Here is a 26,016-nt window from a genome sequence, read left to right as displayed (position 1 = left end):
ATAAACTAATTACCTCATCCAGACCTCTAGTAGTACAATAGAACTATTATTAAATATAACCACCCTCCGCTGACTCTGTTCCAGTCTACATAGGAAAGCTGACAGAAAACTGCATATTTCAGTTTATTGTGTGCGCTATACTGGGAAGATTAAAAACTGGAAGTAACAAAAAATAAAACACATTTATAATAAATATTTGCTTTAACCCCTTAGCAACTGGCCTATTTTGCACCTTAAAGTTTGTTTTTGCATTTTCACGGTTCCAAGATTCATAACGTTTTATTTTTTTCGTCAACATGAAGACAGGACTAGTTATTTTTTAATGGCACCACTTTGTGGTCTAATGTGTAGTTTAACTTTTATTAAGGTCTTTCTTTTTTGCAAGGGGAGAGGGAAAAAAAAAAAAAGAGCAGCCCACTCCGACTCTTTTGCACACAGCACAGGAGAACTTTGAAATGTAATTACTGTGGTGTGCGGTTATTATCAGACCAACCAAAAAGGACATTGGAAAACGGAACACTGTCAATACCACAGCACTGCTCTGGGCTTAGATTACTAAAATCTGCTGACCGCTTCACTTTCAAGCAAAATTTCAAGAGGACTTAAAGATGTGATCATTCAATCACTGGTATACTACACTGCATTAAAGAGGCAGGGTCTTATAGGCTGGCTTGCATGGCAGACCCATAGGCCTTCATGACGCCTTTGGTTGCAATGGCAACCCATTGGCATCCTTCAAATCACATTGCTGTATGCCAATGAAAAGCAGCCCCGTCAACCTCCTACATGCTGCAACTGCTATTGAGCGCCGCATGTGAAGTGTTTTTAGAGCAATTTCTATAACTGACTCTTAGGCCTCCCTCACACATGGCATTTGCAGAAACGCAGCGTTTTTCAACGAAAATCAGTCCCAGCTAGGTAGAGAAAAATAAAAAAGCAATCCTCACCTAGCCGCTGCAGTCCGGGTCTCTGCCGCTGATCCGGGCTTCCTCTGCACTCACAAGTCTATTGCTGTAGGCCAGGTTTGAGAACCCCGCCTCCAGCAATAGAGTGCTGTGATTGGTTGTCGGCGCTTGCTCGATGCCCAATCACAGCCCTTCATTGACTGTCTCTGCCAATCAGAGCTTGCCGGCGCTGATTGGCTGAGACAGTCAATGAAGGGCTGTGATTGGTTGTCGGCGCGCTTGATGTCCAATCACAGCACTCTATTGCTGGAGGCGGGGTTCTCAAACCTGGCCTACGGCAATAGACTTGTGAGTGCAGAGGAAGCCCGAATCAGCGGCAGAGACCCGGACTGCAGCGGCTAGGTGAGTATTAACTTTCCTTTTTTCTCTCTACCTAGCTGGGACTGATTTTCGGGGTAGGGCTTCTATTGCAAGCCCTCACCCCGAAAATCGGCGAGCGGTTAACGCTGCCAAAAACACGGCACCAAGTGTTGCCGCGTTTTCAGCAGTGCTAAAACTGCTGCCAATTCATTTTAATGGGCGACGCAGGGCTGAAAACACCCCAAAATAGAACATGCATCGCTGTCAAAGCGCAGCGTTGGAAGGCGCTGTGTTTTCAGCCCTGTGTGAGTAGCCCCATTGAAATGAATGGGAGTGTTGTACAGCGTTTAGCGCTGGGCTGAAAAGGCAGCGCTAAATACTGTATAAAATGCCCTGTGTGAGGAAGGCCTTAGGATAGGTCATCAATAGTTGATCAGCTGCGGTCTGCCTCTTGGGACCTTGGCAGATCCGCTTTTCAGGTGCTCGCTTTTAGCACCACAATACTTGGTACAGAGCAGAAACAGATAGCTCCAAGTCCTGTGTAGTAGTCAGCTCCGGTAATTGCTGGCATACCTATTAAAATCAACGAGAGCTGCTCCTGCAATTCCCAGTGCTGACCACTACACATGGGTTGCAGCCATCTGCTTCTGCTCCATGCACTGTGTTGTGCCGCTCACAGCAGGCACCTAAACAGCTGATCAGTCAGGGTCCCAAGCAGCAGACCTCAGCTGATAAACTACTGCTTACCTATCCTGAGGGTAGGTCATCATTAAAAATTGCTCGAAAATCCCCCTTAAAAAGAGTTGTAGTCTGAGGTTGCTTTACTCCTGACCATCATAGCAGGAGCGCGGGGCTGTCAGACAGCCAAGCTGCATCTCTTTCTGGAACAGCAGTTCCCATACCGGGGAGCAGTTTGACAAGTACGCACACCGGACGTCCACTACAGCACAAGTATTTTTGCAGCGCTTTGTGCTTAAACCCAACCTCCAAATGTTCTATCGGTGGCTGTCAATCCCTTTAAGAGCCAGTTCACATCGATGATGTTTGTTTCTAGCCAACAGATTAACAATTATTACCTTTCTGTTATCATTTGTAATGGGGATTTTATCGCCATTCTCTTTTAAGTCATGCATCAGAGGATTCCCAAAGAGATCGGTCTGAGAGATCTGAAACGTCATCATCATGTCCTCTTCAACGTTGCCCTCATATTCCAATAGATCTTTTAAACTTTGGTACAGGACCTGCAAGACATTTGCCTGAATTTATACAAATTTTCCTCTGCTCATGTAGATTGCCACTCTTTACTTACAGCAAGACAGAAAACTTCAGATTTCTCATAATCTGAATCTAAACATAACTTGAATTTTAAAAAGTGGAAAATCCCTCTAAAGTAGCATGCTCCATAATTCTCAGACAACTCCGCAGAAAGTGAGAGATGCATGCAAAATACATTCAGATGTGAACACGAAGCTCAATTCACATCCACATAGTTATAAATGTTTCTATGCCAGAAGTACTAAACCATTTTCCCTCACTGTAATGTATACCAAGACCTAAATATACAGGCATCTTATGGGTGTCAGAAGAAAACTAATAATAATCTGTCCCCTAGAAGGAGTTGTCGGAATTGAATGAAACTTTCTCTGTGTGATTGTAACGTTGATATAAGTGATTACAATATCAGACCAAAAGGATTGTTCATTGGGGAAAACTGACCCCTTGGGAGGAAGGTTCTAGTACCCTGTTGTCTGCCTCTAGCTTGGCTACAAGATGTGATACGGGAAGGCATGGAGGCTCTAGTACCCTGTTGTACCGCCTCTAGCTTGGATACAAGATGTGATACGGGCGGGCATGGAGGCTCTAGTACCCTGTTGTACCGCCTCTAGCTTGGATACAAGATGTGATACGGGCAGGCATGGAGGCTCTAGTACCCTGTTGTACCGCCTCTAGCTTGGATATAAGATGTGATACGGGCAGGCATGGAGGCTCTAGCACCCTATTGTACTGCCTCTAGCTTGGATACAAGATGTGATACGGGCAGGCATGGAGGCGCTAGTAACCTGTTGTATTGCCTCTAGCTTGGATACAAGATGTGATACGGGCGGGGAATGGAGGCTCTAGTAACCTGTTGTACCGCCCTTTAGCTTGGATACAAGATGTGATGCAGACGGGCATGGAGGCTCTAGTACCCTGTTGTACCACCTCTAGCTTGGATACAAGATGTGATACGAGTGGGCATATCAGTCCACATTTGCTGGAACTGAGGCTCCAGATCATGCAAACTCATAGGCTATCAAATTTGGCGGCACAGATTGTCTCATACATGTTCTATTGATGATCAATCTGGTGACTGGGCAGGTCATGGAAGTGTGACACTGTTGTGGAGACATTCCTGTGACCCTTGTGTGTGCGGCCGAGCATTATCCTGCTGAAAAATACCTCTTGGAAGCTGCCATGACAGGAACACATGTGGCTGCAGGATGTCCTGAACATATCGCTGAGCAGTCACTGTCACATGTGATGAAGCCCCCAGACCATCACATCAGCAGTGGGGGCAGTGTGCTGCTTCACAGCAAAGGCAGGATTGAGGTGCTCACTCCTAGACCTCCAGACACAAACACGGCCGTCAGTGCTGAAACTAGACCTACATTAGTCACAGAAGACAACCTGGTTCCACTCCGTAGCAGTCCAGTTTTGTCGTTCATGACACCACACGAAAGCGACTGTGGGTGGGTATCAAAGGCAGTACATGTAATGGGCGTTGTGAGATCGAATATACTTTAGCCAAGTGCCTGGAAATGGGTCCAACAAATACATGGGCCTGTGATGATGATGGAGGCACAAGTCTCTGGATGGTGGACAACAAAACAGTTGGAGTTGTTTTGTGCTTGGCAGATGCTTAGAGGATCCTCTCTACTGGTGGTCTTTCAAGGGCATCCCGATTCCAGTTGCCTTACGAGTGTGCCCATACGCATGCACTAGTCCCAACACCTCCAAACAGTCTGGTCAGAACAGTCCAGGTAGCATCAAATCATCAATGCTTCTCGCATTCTAATAATACTCCCCCTCTCAAACGCCTAAGTGGGCGAAATCTTTTTGATTGCATCAGAGGCGTCTAGTAGTCAAGAAGCTCTACACATAAGGAGCCTCTGAGAGCCTTTTTATAGGCCAAGGGTGGAACCACTTTTAGGACCTCAGGTGAAAAGACCGGTTATCTAAATCACACAACTCTATTTGAAATCTGCCTGAGATGTAATTGCATGCCAAATTTTGCCCCAAAACAACTCCTTCTAGGGGCTTGATTTTATTTTATAAAGAGTGTACATATAACCGCAGAAAGCTGTAATACACAAACACTAAAGATCCCATAAAGAGACTTACAGGGTGCGAATCAGCCAAATCACGAAATGTTCCTTTCTTCCCCATCAGCTTTCTATACACAACCATTGGAAAATGCACATCTAGAATGCAATTATTATAAATTGCAAGGCCTAGTACAATTCCAATGAGAGTAAACTGTCCTTCGGTTTCAAATGAAGAGGGATTGAACCAAAAGAATCTTGTAGACTCATCGTAGGTAAACATGCCTGCAAATTAAAGAGAGGTTCACTGAGCCCGGTACAACGCAACAAATCCTATAAATCATTTATGGACAAAGACTCTGGCCAACGCACAACCTCGGTAACATTTCTTCATATTAAAGCAAAGGGTATATATAAGGGAACTGTAATCTGCATGCAGTCTGTAAAGCATGTGTAATGTATGGGGTGTCCTCCACTAGGGTGATACACATCACTGTCCTAAAGTTACATGGAGCTCAAATATGGGCAGTTGTCCTGAAGTTAGCATTCCTTTCAGCTACATCATACTCCTAATCTAAAAGGTGCTTTTACACAAAACGATCGTTCAAAACGAGCGAACAATTAACAATCGTTCATTTTATGCAGGCATAAAAATCATCATTGGTTCGTTCACTAATCGCTCAGTCCTACTCATACGCTTATACAGAGAATGTTAAAGACTGAACAACTTCTTGTTTGAATGAGCCAACAATGCACAGCCTGTTTAGACAGGCAGATACAAGAGCGGATGGGTAACGATGATGTCACTCACAAGTATATTTGGTAACGGCTAGTCTCATTAGGCAAAAATAGTTGCCGAAGTGCTACTTACATTACTTCCTTGCACGCCCTTGTCTCATGCTCTACCACCCTATAAAAAGCTAGTATTCCAGTGAAGCATTCATAACCTCTCACATACATGAAGTTATTTCAGCTCTGAGATTAAAAGGTTCAAAAGACCAAAACAGATCCGGCCCATGATGAGAAAACATCCTACGACACGCCTCAAGAGTCCTTCTAGAGTAGAGTACCGATTGCCCGGACAGCAGAATAGACATTTTGGGATATCTTCGTAAACCACTTGGCAACTTCAATAGACTGCCAAACCAATTTGGGCCAATATGTTCTCAAGTCTAAATACACATTTCTACCTGTGTCTCATTGTCAGTACAGAACCAGAGGAATGCAAATGTGTGATTATGCCAATATTGATACAATCAGCATTGTGAATCTAAAAGGTGGTAAAGATGTGTAAAAAAATATACAAGTTAATCTACAAGCACAATTAGAGTACAGAATAGGAAAGGTGCCATCTGGTGAACTTACCTATATCAGGATTAAAAATTTCCTCAACCACCAGTTGAAAAAACTCTTTGGAAACTCCTCCTTCGTCTACTCCCTGCTCACCCTCAAACTCCACATACAACTGCTTCTTTAGGTCTGCTGGGTTTTCCATAGCAATCATCTCTAGCTGAAGGGAGGGAGCAGGAATTGTAAAATATAGTCATTAGCAAAAGCAAACCACGCACCTCACGTTATTACATTCATCCGTGTCCACACAGTCATGTTATTCCAAATAAAATTGGCGGAGAAAAGCTATTTAATTGCTTTCTTTGTAACAGCAAACATCAAACTATGGCCTGCTAATGCTGTGTTTTGCAGCCATGATTGATTCTGGCTAATTGTCTGGAGATTATTTAGATGTACATATTAGGGCTCCACATTTCATACCAAAATACCAAACCAGATGACATCATGAAAAAAGTTTTTTTGAACATCTAATCCCATTTCTGGGACAACGTAGACCCTTTACACATGGGTTTGTAATACAAATCTGGAGGAGGCTTTATAGACAATCTATGGTGTAATTAGCCGCTGTGCCTTCCTCTAAGGCCTCGTGTCCACGGGCAAAATAGAATTTAAAATCCGCAGCGGATCACCCGGATCCGCATCCCATAGGGATGCATTGACCACCCGCGTGTAGATAAATACCCACGGATGGTCAATAAAAGGGAATTTTAAAAAATGGAGCATGAAAAAAACAAAAACGTGACATGCTCCATTTTCGTGCGGGTCTCCCGCAGGCTTCTATTGAAGCCTATGGAAGCCGTCCGGGAGACCTAAAATAAGAATAACTTACCCACAGCAGACCGGGCACCTCTTCTCTTCTTCACGGCCAGATCTTCTTTCTTCGGCCCAGCGGATGCGCGCGGCACACGTCCAGCGTGCCGAGCACATCCGCCGGCCGAAGAAAGAAGATCCAGCCGTGAAGAAGAGAAGAGCTGCCCGGTCCGCTGCAGGTAATTTAATTCTTATTTTAAGTGCTCATGTCCGCGGGGCAGGAGGGACCCGCTCCAGATTCTCCATGGAGAATCCATAGCGGGCCTGATTTTCCCCGTGGACATGAGTCCTAAGGCCTCCCTCACATGCGTTGTGGAAAGGGTGCAATTTAAATCGTGGCTTTTGCCACGTTTCACTTTCGGTTTCGGCCACAGCATCGCATTTCACATTTCCCATCATTGATAAGAAGCGCTAAATGCTCAAAAATAGGACAGACTCCGCTCGCAAATCGCAGCGCTTTGTTTGAGCAGTTGCTGCGCTTGCGTGAGAGGCTCCATTGAAGACAACGGGAGCCTCGACAGCCTTTAGATTTTGGTTTGCAGATTTTGGTTCGTATTTGTAGTTTATGGGAAAATGCTGAGAAAAACCTCACTGACTACAAGCGGTGTTTTAAAAGAAAAAAAAAAAAAAGATTGAAGTGTGAAATCACCAAAGATAAGCGTCCAATGACGCCTGGACTGCAGAGAACTATAGTAGTCGCGATGGACATTGCTCATGTCACTGGTCTGTCACAGAGGCTGCCACAAGCAGGAGTCCTGAGCATCTCTAATATTCATATGTTCAATTGCTTGCCCCGCCTCTGATTGACAGATCTCTCCATGTGCCCAGTATGACGGACCTAAGAGACCTGTCAATCAATCATTAGCGGGGTGGCGGAGTACACAATGAATACATGAATAGTAACGAACTGCACCAGACTTCGCGGCTCATTGCAAACTTTGAAAGTGAAGCGCGAGAATAGTGAAATCAGCGGCTGTCACTACACTGCAGTACCTGCAGCCGACAGATAACTGATAAACCGTGTTTTGTTTTTTTTTTTTTAAATGGAGATCATTCTAAAACATCTTATATAGTTGTTGTTAAATTAATAATAATTGATACTTCAGAATTAATGAAGTAGGTTCTGCCGGCGTACGGTTGTGCAACGTTGACCTTTATTATTGCAGATAAGACAGTTTAAATAAGTGTGGAAATATTCCTAATACTAACCAAAGTCCCTGCTGCCTGCCAGGCTTCCTGCAGTGAATGAGTAATAGACTATGAAAACCAAAACCAAAAAAATAGTCCTTAAAGGGATTGTGCCACAATTGATCGTAATACCCCATCCATGGGATAAGGTAACAACACTCAGATTGGTGGGGCTCTATCACTTGTACCCTTCCTTAAGAGTGCACACATTGTAAGTAGTCCATTGTATACAAAAAGTGGCAGATTTGCGGGCAAACAATAAGGGAAAGAGGAGGCAGGAGAGTGTGTGAGTGTGTGAGTGTGTGTGTGTGTGTGTGTGTGTGTGTGTCTCTCTCATCCCTGGACTCGGTGCTCCAGTACCTATAAGTTCACAACTTTAGTTAATGGGGCTCATAAGAGGTAACAGAATTGCTTTAAAAACAAAGTGTTTGGAAGAATGGTCGTTGTGAATCTCCCCCTCTCCTCTCCATGCCACCTGGCTCTCCCCCACCCTCTCACCTCCATTTTGCTGGGCTCTTAACCCAACCCCCCCCCCCCCCCCCCCTCCTTTCTTCATGTCTCTCCGTGTATGCCAGGGGGTGTCAGTCATACTGGGATTTCTATCTCTCACCGATGCTTCAGCCAGCAGGGACGTTCATAGTCTTGGGACAGTGAAGGAGAGAGACGCCGCAAGACTATGAATGTCGCTTAGCAACTGTTGAATCTCCCCAACAGCGCTCACCTATACGTTAACATGCGGAACGTGGGGGTTGCCCGACAGGTCACTGAATGTACCCGACTCAAATTTTTGGATTTTACAGCAGTGGTGAGGATCTAAGGAATCAAATGACACCAAAATCATCCTTCTAAGGTTAAGCGAAGCGGGCAAAGACTGGTGCAGGAAAAAGCCTGTAGACGCATTTATATTATATGCTTCTGTGCATAGATATTTCAACATCCTACTTATTATGGCCCTCCCTGGTGTTCTTTTGACTCTCTTAGATCATCCACCTAATATATGCAATGCTGGTGGTAAGATGAAACTCCCGTGCGCCGATCCTCACTGCCTGGCCTGCACAACAGCAGGAATCACTCCAATGCCCATGTACAAGAGGATCTGAACTGTCTGAGGTCCTTTGCTTGTGCAGACATTAGATCAACATTCGGAGCGGAATCAAAAGAACACTACGGGGTGAAATAGGTCACAGCAACATTTAGATATAGAAGCATTTGTTTTTTTAAAGGATTCCAAATAAAAACTTATGTTGTGTCATCTAACAGCAGTAAGGTATATTTGTGGGACGACCCCTTTGAACTGGTTTTGCTCGATGGAAAGTCTTGATAAGGACGTTTTCACACTCTTTTCTGGTGCCTAAGCATATACAGCAAGTCGCACCGACTGTGCAGGTGAGACAACATTAACATTTTCTTCAAAAGAATATCAAAATGAAACCTGTTTGGGACAACCCTCTCACCAAAAACAGCGAGAAGCTAACATATTATTCTACAATGCTGTAAAACAGCTCGTTCGCACCAGGTTTGGAGCCTTCCTTGGATTTATATTCCAGATGGACCCCTAACAGACAGAAGGCTACAATGTATCCCACTATATAAACATACAGTGGTATGCATAGCCCACATCCCGTCCCATGACTGGTCACATGTGGGGGGACCAGGGAAGGTGTAGGCTCTGGTCCATTTTCCCTCTTCTCATAAACCCACAGTAGCCAATATCGCCAAGTCCACCTCCACCAAAACTCACATCCGAGTTGCCTGGGGAAGCCTCAGTCTCGTAGCAGGCATCCGTGGACTTTGGAGAGATAGTGCAGGAAGAGGGCGCCTTGACCTTTGAGCCTCATAACGTATTTAATGGGGCGCAAAGGTCATGAGAGGTTCCCTCCAAAAGGACCATCACCACTCCTGGCATGTCTGTTTTACTTGCATTCCCCATGAAATAATAATGCCAGAACATCTTTTCCCATAACCCTCCGTTGTACCGTTCCTCTGTTATTCCACTTAGAAATTGACAAGTGGGTGTTACCATTCAGTTTGTTTAAAGGGTGTGTCCATACACAGTCCAACACTGATTAGACAGTGTGAGAATGTAAAGGATATATCCCCCAACTGGCAACAACCAAATTCATACATACTCTGAAGGAACAGAAGAGCAGCAAAACTCAATTAAAAAATGCTCTGGAATTGTTCTATAACTGGGAATACAATTGTTTACTTAGACAAGCCCGTAGAGGTGACCGGTCCTCAAATATCTAAAAACCTGAGTAAAAAGGAGCAAAACTTACCCTAACTAAAGCATCATCGATGATGTGATCTCTTCGAACCTTGAGCCTTAGGTATGGGTTGAGTTGCTGCCCTTGAACAAGACTGTAAAGCACTGTGATTCTTCTTTCACTATACATGCGGATTCTGTTGTCGTAGTACAGTCCCAGGTTCTTTGTTACAGCATTCAGAATAAAGGGACAGGTCATAAAAGAGAATTTATTTTCAGTTTCTACTTTGAAGAAAGTATAGTCCTTGTCCATTTCAAGAACATCATTGAGTGGTTCATTAACAAATTCTTCAAAAGGGATGAGGGGTTTCCTGCAATCAATGGTTTTTACACCAAGTTCGGTTTCAAGGGGGTCTACTCGGGGCCCCTTCTTATTTCTTCTCTCCTCTCCCAAGAGCTCCTGAAGGGTTAACTCACTAGATTCTGGGATGGGTTCTTCATCTTCGTCTTCATTGTGATCAGTCTCAATCTCTCCTCCAACAACATTTGCATAGTAAACCATTTTCAGGCATTTTGTTGCAGCCACAATGGCATCATCATCATTCACTAGGTTGCGACTGTTGAATTCGTTGCTTATCACTTTGTAAGTAATTAGCTGCTGAAATGTTTCCATCATTCTTCTAATCTGCTCAGCACTGTATTTTGACCACAGCCGGATCAACTTTGCTTGTGCTGCCAAAGGCAATTTACTCATAGCTTTGCAGAACAATGGTAGAGCCATTTCCAAGTACTCTGGGCTATGGAGATTACAGTTCTCCATGACTATAATGAACAAATTGAGATAGTTGGGGTCCCTTGAATATACATTATGATAAGTTAAGTCACATTCGACATTAGGAGATAGATACACAAGTGCATTAAGAAAGGCAGTTTCTATTTTCTCATTAGAAAGTAACCTGTGATAGACTCTTCTAACTGCTTCAATGTCTAGAGACACTTCTTCTGGGCCTAGTTTCGGTATATTATTATCTCCCTGTGTACCATCGTTCAGCCTGGAGGATGAAGCGGCAGAATCATCTTCCATGGCGGCAGCAGACGAAGCCGCTTTTTCCTTCTCGTCTTCATCTTTATCTTCATCCTTTTCCTGTAAAGATTTCAGCTCCTCTTTAGTATGTTGTTTAGCTTTTCTGAAGCTCTGAACCAAGGCGTCAGCACTAGAGAACACTTTCCCTATCACCCGAATAAGAGGAGAGTAATCCTCGCGTTCTCTACATAGTTCAAGAATTTCATAAACCTTTTCTTCAGAGAGGAAACTCACATCTATAAATAAGAACAGAGAGAAGATTCTGGAATTAGTGAGCATACAGAAAAGTAAACTCAAAGTCCGATAGAAAAGACCTGGGTGGCCAATTAACAAACAAGGGGTTTGTCCCAAACTTAAACATGAATGGCCTATTCTTTATCATGGGGTGTCCAACCACTGAGACTTCACCAATCAATGCAATGACAGGGACAGCAATGTTCCTCTGAGCAGTACATGACATCGGCTGCAGCTAACTCATTTGCTTGAGCAGGCACAGCTTTCCATATGGACAAGTCACACTGCCTCCACAAACAGTGACTGTATTGTGCTGGCTGGCGGGAGTCCTGGAGGTCAGATGGTGACTGGGCCATCCATCAGTATTTGATCATAGGACAGACCAAAAATGTTCAAGTCTCAAAAAACTAACATGATGAAAGGTTTTTCTTTAAGTCATCTCTGATGAATTGAATGGCTTTTATTGCCGTATATACTGAATTTAAGTAGTACACCTTATACTTGGATATGTCATTTAAGTGAAGTGCAGGAAACAGACGACCGCAATGCAGGATAAGCTTCAGTACAATATGCAAGCTGACCGCCCCAAACTGGCAGTTTCAGACTGAAAAACACCCGATTGTTATGTTCTGTTTGACTGTTGGGATATGTTCACATGAAGCAGAAATGCTGGAGATTTTCCTCAGTAAAATCCACAGGGTTTTCGCATAAATAGCCCCTTTAAAGATACTGTGGATACTCAGCTGTTTTCAGCCTATGTAGCGCTCCTCTCACCTCCCAACATTGGGCACTGCTGTACCCAGTCAACTGGTACTGAGTGCCACCACCAGCATTCTTGCGATGCACCCTTCATGTAATGCTACTTCCGCATCACATGACTGACAGCAATGGCGCTCAGTAGCAACCGACTGTGGGTACAGCGGCACACAGTATGTGGAAAGGAGTGCTACACAGGCCGAATTCAGTTGCAGATCCGCAGCAGATTTTGAATTAAAATCCGCAGCAATGGTACGGATTTGGACTAGGTTTTTTAATGCGGAAATGCCACTGTGGACAAACTATCAAGTTCCTTATAGAACCCTAGCTGCGAGCAGCAAGCTATGGTTACAGAAGCAGGTTTAACCCCTTAAGGACCAGGGTGTTTTAGCCCAAAAGGATGGCACTGAAAGCAGCTAAAAAAGTTGGGCTGCAAAATTCTTATTTTCTCAACGACCTACAGGGCTTTTTTCCACAGAATTTTCTCTTTTTTTTTTTTTAATTCCGGGTAAAAAGCTAAAGAATTCTTTTTTAAATTCAGAGTTTTTTGAATTGGTAAACAGCTAAAATAACGTACAAGAATTGGCTCCTTGTTTTGCTTCAGACGTTTAATATATCAAATTTGTATAGTCTATGGCAATGGTTTATGTTTTCATACATATTTCATAATTTATTTTTTTTTCTTAAATTTTAACTTGTTAGAATCCATGATGTTTCCCTGTGACGTTTTATAAGAGGATTTTACACTTTTCCACTGTAGCTGGAGAATCTATAGCATCCCCAGTTACAGGTGAAACCATTTACCTGTAGTGACAGTAGGCATTGGCAGAGGTGATCAGGGTCTGCTAAGACCCTGCAGCACCAGTGGGCACCCAGCGCTCATGTGATCACCGGGTCAAGTAGTGGAAGCGGCACTTGTTTCTCTATTAACTACATAGTTCTTATTGAGTGCCATGTATCATGCAAGAGAGAAAGCATAAGTGGTTGAAAACGGCTTTTGCCTTCTCCTCCGGGTCCTTGGCTGTAGCTAACACCTAACACGCTTTAATTCCGCGCAGTATTTTTACTATCAGCGCTTGGTCCTTATCGGGTTAAAGAGTAACTACCTTTTTTTTTTTTTAAATTGGACAGAACAAGTGATTCCAAGCATTATTTACAATAGATTTTATCAGCCTATTCTGCACGATTGTTTTTTTTAAACATACTAAAGCCCTCTTCAGCTATGCAGTCTATGCAGTTAGGTGAAGACAGAGCTGAGAAAAGCAACCGAAAAGGATGTTTAAGCTGTGTCTGCACTGTTCTCACTAGTGCAGGCACAGCCGTTTCATATAACAGGGTATTCTTAAAGCCGGCTTTATATATTTTACATTGATTTTTACATACTACTTGCTGCTGTGCCCCTGCCTATTAAGACATATCTGGCACATCTTAATAGACATACACTGAAATATTTCAGTATATTGCATAGGCAAACAATCGACAGTTCAAGAACAGACAAGAGCTGGTCCTTTAATACACTGAACTGCCCGATTTGACGCAGCTTTTCCTGGAGAAATCAATTGTCCAGAGCTGTACCCAACGATGGCTCCACTCTAAAAATGGTTAGGCTCTGATAAGGCATCCCTATAAGCGTTCATAGTCAAGCTTACTATAGATTATGATCTTCCCAAAAGTTCAGCTCAGATACAATGTAGCTTTTTAGTTGCATGTTAAAAAGAGTCAAGTGTGCAAAAAGGCAAATTTTTGACCACCATAATCAATTCTTCATTCACAGTGCTTGACTAATGAATTACCAATGTACAAGCCCTGTACAATACGACTAGAAGCCGATATGTCTAAGAATTTAATACTGGCTCCTGGATTCTTTTATTTTGTCCATGCCCAATACAGCATAAACCGTGTATTATTGGTATTAGGCCTGGTTCACAGTTTACCGTGCAAGGATCTCGCACTGGAATCTGCATGCTTAATGTATCTCCTTACGTTCAATGGGAACCCGTGCTGCAGTTATAAGACTGATATTTCCACGTTCACATTTAAATCGGCACCACAGAAACAAAAGCATCGATATGTCAATTCTTGACGTGGTGCCAAATGAAAACTAAGTTAGGAGGCCACAAATAGATCCCCCCCCCCATTCAATGGGGCTAAATATATGCGCAGATGCACTGCATTCTTAAAAGCAAATCCATGGTAGAAAATTGGATGGTCAGCCTAAGATTTCTGCAGTGGAATATGTGGAAGATTGAACGTGGATTATGCCATGAGAACAAGGTCTTAAGGCCCATAATCTTTCAAATGACTGTGCAAATACATTGCAAAATCTTTCAAAGTGTTAATGGCCATCTTCATTTGCGTGTAAAAGCGCCTCCAGGAGCTGTTTGCAGAGCCCAGCATGTGATTAATCACACGCCCAGCTGTGCACACAGCTGCATTGTTCTGCTTGTGGTTGCCAGCAAATTATAATGTTATCTGCCGGCTCCCACTGAGAAATCAGCATGAGGTCTATTGAGAGACACTTTATCTCTCACTGTCTGAACCATGGATTTTAAGTTCACCTTAAAATCATCGTTCAAACAAAAAGTGCACAATGATGATTTTAAGGTGCTTGGATGAATTTTGAGCGATAATCGTTACATGTAAATGGGCCTTAAGAAAAACACATTTATAAACCTTACATGTGCCTAATCAAATTGAGAAAACCTTTTTTGCTAAAAAACACATTAAGCGTACTAGGTCATAAAATGCTAAATACAGACAACAGAAAATTCAATAGAAGTAACAGACTTTGAGTTTCAAGGAAGTGAAATTCAAAATACATTGAACATCATTTAAAGAAAGTCTAGTCACCTCATTTTGGTAGCACAAACTAATTGTAAGATGTGGAACTTTGTGACTCTAAGAGAACCTTTATCTTCATATTTATGGATTGGAGCATCTGTAGCAATCCATAAATACAAATGCGGACATGCTTCCCACGCAGTATGGAAATCACAGGTGGACCATCCAATGGGCAGCTGACCCCCAGCTCTGCTTTGGGCTTTCTCCTACCTCCTGCTTCTGAACACACCCCTAAAGCAGCTCTAGAGGCTGGGGACTTCTTGTCTCCAGTACCCTGCACCCACCCCACCCTAAGGGATCCGGCCCACGCAGAGACTTCCTCCAAGTATTCATGTCAGGAATGACATCACTGCACGTGCCGGATCCCTCAGGGAAGAACAAGCACAGAATACCTGAAGTGCAAGACGGCATGGTGTTACGTTGCAGTAGCTTATGTTAAACCTTCCCATGGGGTTGCAACATGTCAAGTAGTTAGATGGCCACAGGGCAGTACTCCACTTCCACAGCTATATACACAAACTAGGCCACATCTCTAATATACAATGAGTATTTAAGCTGATAACTATGCTTTATGATGGTTTACCTTTGAAGTCTTCCCTGGGTCCGTGTACCTCCTTCTTGTTCATCTTTCTTTCAGAGCACGGGTTGTTATGGGCACTTTTGGAGTTGTTCTCTAGATAAGATGAGCTTGTTCCTTTCTTGGAGGGATGAGGATCACAGAGTTTTGCATTAACCTTATATAAGTCGAGGGCCTTAATGGCTGCTGCATTGTTATCCATACGGAGAAAAGTGGGACAGGAAGCACAAAACTCATTCGTGCAGGAATCATTTCCACAGCCCTCAGTTAACTGGTGGTAGTAGCGTTCTATTAGATGCTTTGCAGCGGCTCGCTTCCTGTAGCAAACATTCAAACAGGCATATGGATTAGTACAGCTTCCATATACAAAGCTCATTCACATTAGTAGTATAGCTTGGTTAGTCTGGCACATACATAACAAATGTGGAGACACATGGATTTCAATACAAACTACTGCATTTTAGATCAGGTCAGCTATAAAAGAACATCTCCAGTGGAAACAATCTCCATAACTGCACTTCCCACCTGAGTGTCTGTCACACTCCACACGGTTATGTATATCGTACCCAGCAGTTAACCTCCTCTCTGCTTCTCAGACATCATCTTCATTTTTAAACTTCATACCGCTTTCTCCATCTCTACCACCAGTAGAATCAAGTAGCATCACGACCAGTTCCATCTCTGCTTGCTACAAGGACAGTGTGATCATCACCCCTTCTCCATTCTCGTAAGGAAGCTAAGTGACCATAAGTTTACAGTCATCTCCTTCATTATAATTGTGTGACAGGAGCCTGTCTAATCCTCATCAGTAACGGTCATAGGAAGGTGTGTTCCCTCCATAAAGAGCTTATTTACTAGAGTTCGTGTAAGGTCATCATAAAGGAAGTTCTGTGCCTGTATAAGTGACATAATGACCCCAAGTTTGATATTTTTTTCCTGCTGCTTTTATCTCTATATATTTTACATGGGAAATATTACTTTTGGGTGAAATTTTCCATTAATTATTATTAAATATCATAATAGTGGTGTAGAAAACAACTGATGTGATGCAACTATATGTATGACACTATGGCTGCCTTCACACAACTGGGTCGGAAATCACATGTGGGATCCCGCTGTGGAATCAGACCCTGTGTCAGGCCGGTGACCACTGCGTACCTTTCTGGATTCGCCTTATCTGTACTGCATGTGCAATACAGATGATACCGCGCTGTCGCTAGGCGATGACGCAGATCCCGCAACCTTTCGGCACAGAATCCACCTTTAATTAGAGCATGCTGTGATTTTCCCCCGCGAGCAAAGAAAAAAAAATAAAAGGCAATTGATTTCAGCTCGTAGGCAGGAAAAAAGAAAAAAAAAAAAACACTTTTCCATAGGATGCTATAGAAGGTATTTGCTGCAGGACCCGGACGTGGAGGTAGACGCTCCGCTCCGAATTCTGCAGTGTAAATCCGGCCGTATGCAGGCAGCCTATGTTTGCTATTAGCCAAGTACAAATGTCAGACATGGCTTCACATGTGCTGAAGTATACACACTTTGCAGTTTATTCTGAATATGTGAATATGAGGAAGAACACTATATCTGGCCACTATATGACTGTATCCTTCATGCATCACCAGTTTTCATCTTTGCAGGCTGTATCTCTAGTTTTCAGTCATCTCTGAGCTGGTGGGTAGAGACAACTGCTCTGATATCTTCCATACACTGCACATAGAGAAAGAGAAAACAGCTGATTCTGCTCACCAACCCTCTGTACCACACACAGAAAAATTACAACATGCAGGACATTATACAACAGTAATGAGCTGTGTAGATGCAATTTTGGTAACTTCTGATGTTGTAAACACCGACCAACATTGTTGCAGTAGTCAATAGAGAGTCTCTCCCACTCCCTCCTCCTTCCCCCTACATAAAACTCTATGGGCAGAATCAGAACACTCAACTCCACTTCCCATAATCCATATTGGTGTCTCTATTACTATAGATGGGCTTCACAAGCAGTGGACGGCAAATTAGAAAGGAGACACCCATTGGCCAGCACTTTAGATTGTTTTCAGCACAAAAACGTCATTTAGGCAAATAAATTGAATTTGGATTTGAATTGTTGCTAGTTATCACATAGGCTAACATATTCACACAAAGTACCGTAGTTTTAAAGTATGGAGACAGTTTAACTTTTAGAATAACTAAAATTACTAAAATTTCCCATATAGTCTAAGAGTCTAAAGAAATTAGTTTCCCTGTAACATCAGACCACTTTGACATTAGCTGCAGTCATATTTGGCAAGTCATTAAATGGCTCTTTAAAAAAAAGAGACAATATGAGAATACTGGACTGGCAGAGCCCAGGAACAGGTGTGCCGTTACGTGGAGCTCGGCAGTGCACCTGCGCCAACTCCACTCAGGTAAATATTTAAAAACAGGAAGTGAAAAAAGTGAAAAGCATGGCTCCATGAGGAATGGTCTTCTAATGTAATATCAGTAATACATTCGGTTGGTTTGCGACAGACATAATCTGAGCAGGATCATTGCAAAGACAAATTTTCTAAATATAAAAAGGTCTAATTATTACAAAAAAAGGATACATATAAAATACACGCATGTATGACATCACTATTGCTCCAACACAGTAACTTGTCTGGACACAAAATAGGAACATGAAAACTAGTATACATGTAGAGTACTACACAGGAGTAAGTAATGCAGTGTACAATACAGTCGCTGGGATATATTACACTACGCTTTAGAGGTCATCCTCCCTTATAGAAACACAGTTAACACAAAAACATTTTGAATTGAAGTATCTTCCTTACTGAATTCAACACTTCAATAGTAAGTTTTTACTACTAAACACGAAGGTTTTGAGGTGTAGAGTGTTGGTTCTCTTTTATAATGACCATCACCGATGAAAGGAAACTTTTTTTAAAATAAAAAATACAAAAAAACAACTGTTTGTTCTATTGGAATCGGTAGGCATTTTTTTCCACGCTACAGAAATTAAAGGGGTTTCCCATCTGATAAAATAATGCTATATCACTTGGGTTATGCCATCATGCTCTGGAACCCACCAATTCTGAGAATGAAAGTGTTGCCAGCACTGGTTAGGGGCTGTGTCCCCTTTCTAATTTCTGCCTACATAGTGTCACTCCTGGCCACCTGCATGTGCGAACTGCAGCACAAACTCTTATCTCCGGAAGTCCCATGCAAATGGGTTGAGGAGCATGCTTGATTGCCGCTCCCTTCATGCAAGGACCTTTGGGCCTCCCATTGTTGGGATCATTGATGGACCCAGTGCTTGGATCCCTATCAGAGTGTTTCCCCAAAAATAAGCCCTACCCCGATTTTTCAGGATTTTTGGTGAGACTTCAAATATAAGCCCTACCCCAAAAATAAGCCCTAGCTACACTACATGGGAGAAAAAACAAACATACATTACCTAGAAGGCTCGTCCAGGTCCCTCCTGCTGCTCTCTGGAGGTCTGTGCGGTTCTTGTAGTCCTCAGAGCTCATAAAACATTACTTTCTGGTGCCAGGATTCATAAATCCTGCCTCCAGAAAGCGATGGTTGTGATTAGTTGTTCATGTGAAGGCTGCGATGGGTTGAGTGCCCGCTCAGCCAATCACAGCCATTGCTTCATGCATTTACTGTATGAATTGGCTGAGCAGTGGTGAGCCATGGCCAATTCAAACATCCCTTCCCTGCACAAAGCGATGGCTGTGATTGGCTGAGCGGGCACTCAACCAAATCAGAGTCATCACTGTATGGGGGAGGAAGTAGTAATGTCAGCAGCACTCAAACTGTCTATGCTGTTGGATCTCAAATATTGAAGTGTTGTATGGGGGATGGATTTTCGATTTGGCTAAGCCGTGGCCATTGCTCAGCCACTTCATACAGTAAATACATGAAGCGATGGCTGTGATTGGCTGTGTGGCCACTCATACGGAGGACTTCATGGTTCCATAATCACACTGATGACATGTCTTGTTTGCATAGTTTGGATTATGCCTGAGCGAAAAATTAAGATTGGCTGCATAGGCATTTTAGTCATTCTTTAAGCAAAACTGTGCAAATGTGTATAGCCAACATTGTTAGAGTCCCCTTTAAAGCAAACTGGGCAATGTCTAGAGCCACGTAGGGCCTGGATATAAGCCAGAGGTTACTTCTATAAATACACAGCTTCTAAAAACACGTGCTTGTTCGTTTTAATGTTTGGCGTCTCCTTGATGGCTACATCCCCATAGCTTCTGCAGGCACAAGTGTCATGCTTAACATTGCTATATGCTGATACAAGCAAAAGCCATGCAAAGAGTAGGCCACTGAATTATACACAACACATGCAACTAGCTATACATTGCTACAGAGCAAGTGCACAGGAAAACAGTGATAACAGCCTATAGAATTAGGGATAAAAGAAGCAAAGGTGAGTCTTTAATCCTTAAACTGCAAGATGGAAATTGCCATTATGGTGACACTTGTTATAAGAGCTGCAGAGAAAAGAAGTATTAGTGTTCCTCCACTTTTGATTGACTAATTAAAAAAAATAAATAAATAAAATAAAACTAGCTAAGTGGTCTTGTCAGCTTTACCTTTAGGTATGCAGGTCTTATACTGGCCAGGCTCTAGAGCAGGGGTCCCCAACAGGTCATGTTTTCAGGATATCCTATGGTAAGAACACCTGTGGCAATGTCTGAGGACTGACAATTACATCACCTGTGCAACACTGAGGACATCCTGAAAACATGACCTGTTGGGGGTCCCTGAGGACTGGAGTTGGGGAACACTGCACTAGAGCTTTTGATGGCTGAAAAGGAGGATTTATTCTAGTTTCTGTCAAGAATGGGCACGAACACAAATGGAAGATGTTGAACAAAGGAAGACCTCTCCTCCCCATGGAGAACACTCATCTGCTGGGGTGTTCCCCCCCCCCCCCCCCCATCAATTGATGTTGGGTGTTGCAGTTGAAAAGTTGTTCATACCAAACAACAAATCTACATCCCATCAGTGGAAGTCCAGACCAAGCCACAGATCAAGACAGAGATCGATTAGCGATTTAACTTAATGCATTGTTGTCCAAAATCTCAGCCCTCCCACGAACGACAAAGCGTTCAGAAAACGGCCATCTGCAATCCCCAATATATGCAGCTCAGACCATTCGTTTTCTCAGGCAATTTTAGCCCCTTCGTGATGGCCCAATAGTGTTTTTTACGTCCTGCCATTGCAAAACGTGTATAGAGGGAGATGGCGCGTCCATCTCTCCATACAGTGCGGGCATTAGCTGCTTATTACAGCTGACACCCGCAGGCAATAGCTGCAATCAGCCGCGCGGCCAATCGTGGCTATTAACCCTTTAAATACCCCGACCAATGTTCAGGGGTCCCATTTATAGGACATGCACAGACACAAAGGAAGTACTCCAGCGCTCCACTGATTGGTATGACGGATCATACGTGTTATGCCACTTATATGATGCAGGGGAGCTGCTACATAGCATCAATTAAGCCAACATGAGAATCATTGTAAAGGGTTTGCTCTCATGTCCACGGGATGATCGAATTCTGTGCAGGAAATCCCACGCAGAATCCAGCCCTGCACGTGGCCAGTGAGCGCTGCGTACCTGCACTTCCCCGGCAGTGGCGTCCGCACGGATCCCTCCACTTCGGGGTTTGCTATACTGTGCATGGTCCTCAAGGCTCGCCGTCAGACATGCGAAGTACAGTTTTTCAAACTGCTGCTTTCCTGTGGATCCACAGCACATCCACAGTGTCAGTTGCGGTTGTGCCGCGGATAAGATGGCTTCCATTGACTTTAATGGAAGCCGTCCGTGAGGGACCCGCACAGAAAGAGGGCATGCTGCAATTTGTTTTCCGGACGAGAAGATCCACAAATCAAGTCCACATGGTTTAATTCGTTTGCAGATGCCCATGAATCTCTATGGCCGGCTTGATTTGCAGGTGCCCCGCAGATTCCGCAAATCAAACCCACCCGTGGACATGAAGCCTTTGTCCTACAAATGACATTTATCAGCTGTGGTCCAGCAGTGAGGAGGACCAGGTGACTTGGCACCTTGTTACAGTGGATACGGGATACATGTCATTTGTGGGAAAGCTCCTTTAACAGTTTAAAGTTTCTGGCTATTAAACGGGCAGGTTAGGCTTCACTCCCATCAACATCAGAGGCTCCCTGTGGAGCCCTTATTGCCGATTGCTGTGAAAATCCTGGGTTAACTAGTGCTGTGTTATTTTCTCCACAAAAACCCTGTAGTGCGTAACGACAGCCGGACGGAACCCATTACAGTCGATGGGTTCCATCCAGCGCCGTTTAGTTCCATCATGCGCAAGATCAGCACTTCCACTGTGCCATTGTTTGTTTCTTATGATGGAGCTGAACAATGTCACCTATCACACAAGTGAGAATAAGCCCTTTCCTAAACATTCCATTAACGACAAACACGTAGTTTGTAGCATGATCTGCCAATTGCTGAGCATTACAAAAAGTGGGGGGTTTTTTGCTTCTTTAGGGATTTTTATGATCCATGAATGTGACAATCTTTGTTAATGTAAGTTTGTGATCAGCACTTCATATTTATGGCGATCTTCAGAGTTTTAGTGATATAATGAATTCAAAATTAACACCCACGAGTACTCATTTGGTATCTAGTCTACCTACGCCGGCAGGGCACAGCAGCGTATTGGAAACTGGAAGCAAACACCTTCTGGGCATACGTGGTGACTTTATAATAAAAGTGGAGGTACACTTGTTAGTAAAATGCGTCACAGGTGAATAAGTATGGCAAATATGTAAGCAGAAGAGCCGTACTGTAAGGAGATAGTGTCATCAGTTATCTGACTCCATGTCACTGGCTGCCTATAGGCAATGCAGCTCAAAATGTGTGTGGTGGGAGGGTTGGGTTCAGGTCCTCCGTGGGCCATACAAGTAAATGGCTGTCTAGCTGCAGGAAGCGCTGGTAAACCTTACCCTTCAGTGTGGCTAATACTTCATGTGCTGCAATACAGCAAGAGCGGACATTACTGCAGTGTTCTATCTGCTATCCTTAGAGTGCAACTCCTACCTCACTTTTCCATCTGGCATTACCACCTAGCCAACTCTCTGCAGGATGACCTTCTATACTCCTCACCTGATTGTCTCCAAGATTTCTCCCATGCTTTACCTATACTTTGAAATTCCTTAATCTAACACATCAGACTCTCTACCAACCTGGAAAAGTTTCAAAAGCCACTTCAATACCTACCTCTTTAGAAAACCTTATAACCTACAGTAGCTGCCAGCACTATATGGGCAGCTTCTATCCTCACCTACTGTATTCTATTCCCCTTCTCTTATGGGCAGGGTCCTTTCTCCCTCAGTTTGTAACTCATTTAGCTCATGTTTATTAGTCCTGTTTTTCATATGTAATGTATTTAAATCCCTGTTGTTGTACGTACATCACCCTGGAATTAATGGTGCTTTAACATTCTAAGAAGAATAATTGCAACAAGGTTGGAGTACGAATTGCATTAAAAAAAGGTTTTGATGACTGAAAACACCTTTTATGGCAGCAGAATGCAAAAAACAAACAAAAAAAAAACAAAAAAACGCCCTACTCTTCCAGTCGTACCCATGTAGCACTAGAGCCACAGTGGCAGCGAACCCAAGAAAGCAGGCTACTGCCACATGCTAATTATTGTGCATGTGATTGCTCAGCCAATCAAAGCCTACAGCAGTCTGGCAAAAATCACAGCTGAAGCCTGTGATTGGCTGAGCAATCATGTGCACAATGAACAGCACATGGATACTGATGCATCTTGTCTCCACCTGAACTAGGGGTGGAGACATGGGTTGTCCTGTTTGATTTATAGAGGGAAGGGCAGGTGACAAGCACAAAGAAGGATTGGCTGATGGACACAAAACTAGGTCCCACCTTTCCTAGTGGCTTTGGCAATGTTCCTGTGTCGGACCGGCATCTCAGCATCTGTGCCCGCTGTGAGTGTTCCCCCTGGCGAGCTGCCATCTCCACCCACGACTCCCCTGTCACTTTAGGTACCGCTCTACCATCCTCTCCCCTCCCGGCTGTTTTTTATTTTTTTTTTTTACTACCGCTCTCCCTTCTGGCCTGCCAGCTCCAGCACGGTTAGTGTCCCCTCCCCCTACCATGGGCACTAGAATCTGTCCTCCCATCCACCTCCGGCGTTCAAGACAGCCAAGACGCAGTTAAAGACACTCTCACATGCCGCCATGTATGGAGCCGCTAGGCACGTAACCCGGAACCGCTGTAAGAGGGCTGTAAGTCCCCTGCTGTTACTCTCCCTGGAGGCCTCCCATCAGTGCAGATATCGGTCATCCCCTCCGGTGGCACAGCTTACGCCACTCCCACTGTCTCTCCCCGCCACTCGATGCGAGGTCCGGCCGAACAGCAGCTTCGAGTCCTCGCCAGAGGCAGACAGCACAGCGCAGGAGGGGGTGGTGAGCACATCCCTAACCCTAACAGTAACCCCTAACCCTTATAAATCCCTTACACTAACCCTAACCTAGGGGGTGTTACATGGGTGTTCCCTGTCACTCTGCCTGGCCAACCCATGTCTCCACCCATAGTTCCAGTGGAGACCAGATGCACCAGTACCCCGTATGTGACCACAGCCAGCTTCTATATAGCAGTGACCGGGGCAAGCATGACTTTTTTTTTTTCTTTCACATCATTACACGGACATTATGCCTGAGAGGTTTGAAAGCTTGCTATAACATCATGTATTTTTGTCAGCCATTAAAAGTTATCGTATCTACAAGATTACTTGGTTTCTCTTGCTGGGAACAATCAGACGGGCATAAAAGTAACCCCTTTAAGGCACTCTATCACCTACCTAGTTTTTGGACTTTTAGCTAGCCAAGTCTCATAGTAGTTTACACATATCCATACAGTATTTTTCTATTAAGGCCCATTATACTTACATTCGGCTATTTTCTAGGTTTTCTGAATTAGGATCTCCTGGTGATCTGTAAAAACACAGAGATCATCGTTTTATATATGTATCTTACTAAGTAATTCAATACAGCACCAACATACCACAGCACCTTCAGACGTACAGAAATAGTGCCCTACAGCAAACCTACATACTGTGCTCAAATACACCTTTAAAGGGGTATTTCATCCCAATTCATTCTAAGTGTGAAAATAAAGCATTCACCCATTACATTCCCATTTTGAAAACGCCCCTTTACTCCTGCAGTGTTATTTGCCGCCTTCCAGTTGTTTACAGCTTGTTGCCAGGGAAACCGACCACCTCCGCCATGGAATGGAGTTGGCCGTCACTTACAACTCCGTCGTCATCTTCTGGCGGGATCTCTGGAGTACATGCACACTAGAACATCCAACCACCAGCAAACTCCCAGGAGTCCTTCTATGGAAAGGAATATCAGAAAGCAGGAGGTAGCGGTGGTTGGGCTTGGAGCTAGTGTGCATGCGCTCCTGAGAGCCCGGCCACCCAGAAGATGGTCACATACAGAGTCACAAGTAGTTCCAACTCCACCCCATAGCGGTCGGTTTCCCTAGCAACGGGCAGTAAACAACTAGAAGGCAGCATGTGGCACGGCAAGAGAAAGTGGCAGTCTCTGAATAGAAGGGTAATGGCTGAATGTTTTATTGTCACTCTTACAGTGAATTGAAATGGGATGCCCGAGATGGGGGGCGGGGGTGGAAACATTTAATTGAGGCATTCATCTGCACATTGATATCTTTAATTTTTCACTCGTTTGCCAGCCACTACAATTATCACAACTTATGTGCAGACTCCTAAACATGAGCAGAACTAAACTAAAATGGCTCACGGCCAATAGAAAACTTTTTCTGGGGAAACCACTTCTGCAGACTGAAGTCCGTTATGTTTGGAGGAAAGAAACCCGGGGGAATGAGCCCTAAAGCATCTGCCAGTACAAATCCAGTAATCCATCATCCTAAGACGAGTTTCACAAAGGGCGATTGCGATTTTGCCACAAGAAAATCGTGTTTTTGTTCACTGCGATTTGCGAGCGTTTTCTTTTAAAAAAAAAATCTCGCATTGCGGCTGCCCGCAATAAAATTGTGCGATTTTATCGCAAAAAAATAAAAATTGCACAACGCAGAAAGATAGAGCATGCTGCGATTTTAGATTTCTCAAAATGTTTTCATCAGTGAAAACATCGCTGATTGGAAGGAAGCCATTGTGAATCCCTAGTTTCCTAAACTGCTTTTTTTTTTTTACTAACGCATCAGGCGAAAATCATGTGAGTTACTAAGAGTCTGGTCCCGTACAGTAGCTGTGGGGTAGCTAAGGTGGGATCATAAATAATGCTTGCACGGTTTATCAGGTAAGTCTATTTACTTGTAAAATTGTGGAGCCCTTAAGCAAACTGTCACCTACTTTTAGTCCTAT

General features: G+C 43.7%; 1 protein-coding gene across 2 annotated transcripts in view; it reads right to left on the bottom strand.

The window, feature by feature from the left end:
* The window catches only part of UBE3A (ubiquitin protein ligase E3A), a 49,669-nt gene that overhangs the window by 5,735 nt on the left and 17,918 nt on the right, over window positions 1-26,016 (bottom strand). Inside the window, exons 2-7 of one of the 2 annotated variants that reach the window (XM_066579167.1) lie at window positions 24,557-24,601; window positions 15,620-15,930; window positions 10,195-11,441; window positions 5,933-6,077; window positions 4,647-4,852; window positions 2,342-2,521 (exon numbers count right to left, since the gene is read on the bottom strand). In XM_066579167.1, coding sequence (XP_066435264.1) covers window positions 2,342-2,521; window positions 4,647-4,852; window positions 5,933-6,077; window positions 10,195-11,441; window positions 15,620-15,930; window positions 24,557-24,601 — 2,134 coding nt within the window. The remainder of the gene's footprint in view (window positions 1-2,341; window positions 2,522-4,646; window positions 4,853-5,932; window positions 6,078-10,194; window positions 11,442-15,619; window positions 15,931-24,556; window positions 24,602-26,016) is intronic. The other variant, XM_066579176.1, reaches the window with a different exon arrangement.

This window comes from Eleutherodactylus coqui, chromosome 1 (genome assembly GCF_035609145.1).
Source record: "Eleutherodactylus coqui strain aEleCoq1 chromosome 1, aEleCoq1.hap1, whole genome shotgun sequence".
In the NCBI taxonomy this organism is placed as follows: domain Eukaryota; kingdom Metazoa; phylum Chordata; class Amphibia; order Anura; family Eleutherodactylidae; genus Eleutherodactylus; species Eleutherodactylus coqui.
Note: the sequence above shows the minus strand (reverse complement) of the source record. Positions and strands in the feature narration are given on the sequence as shown.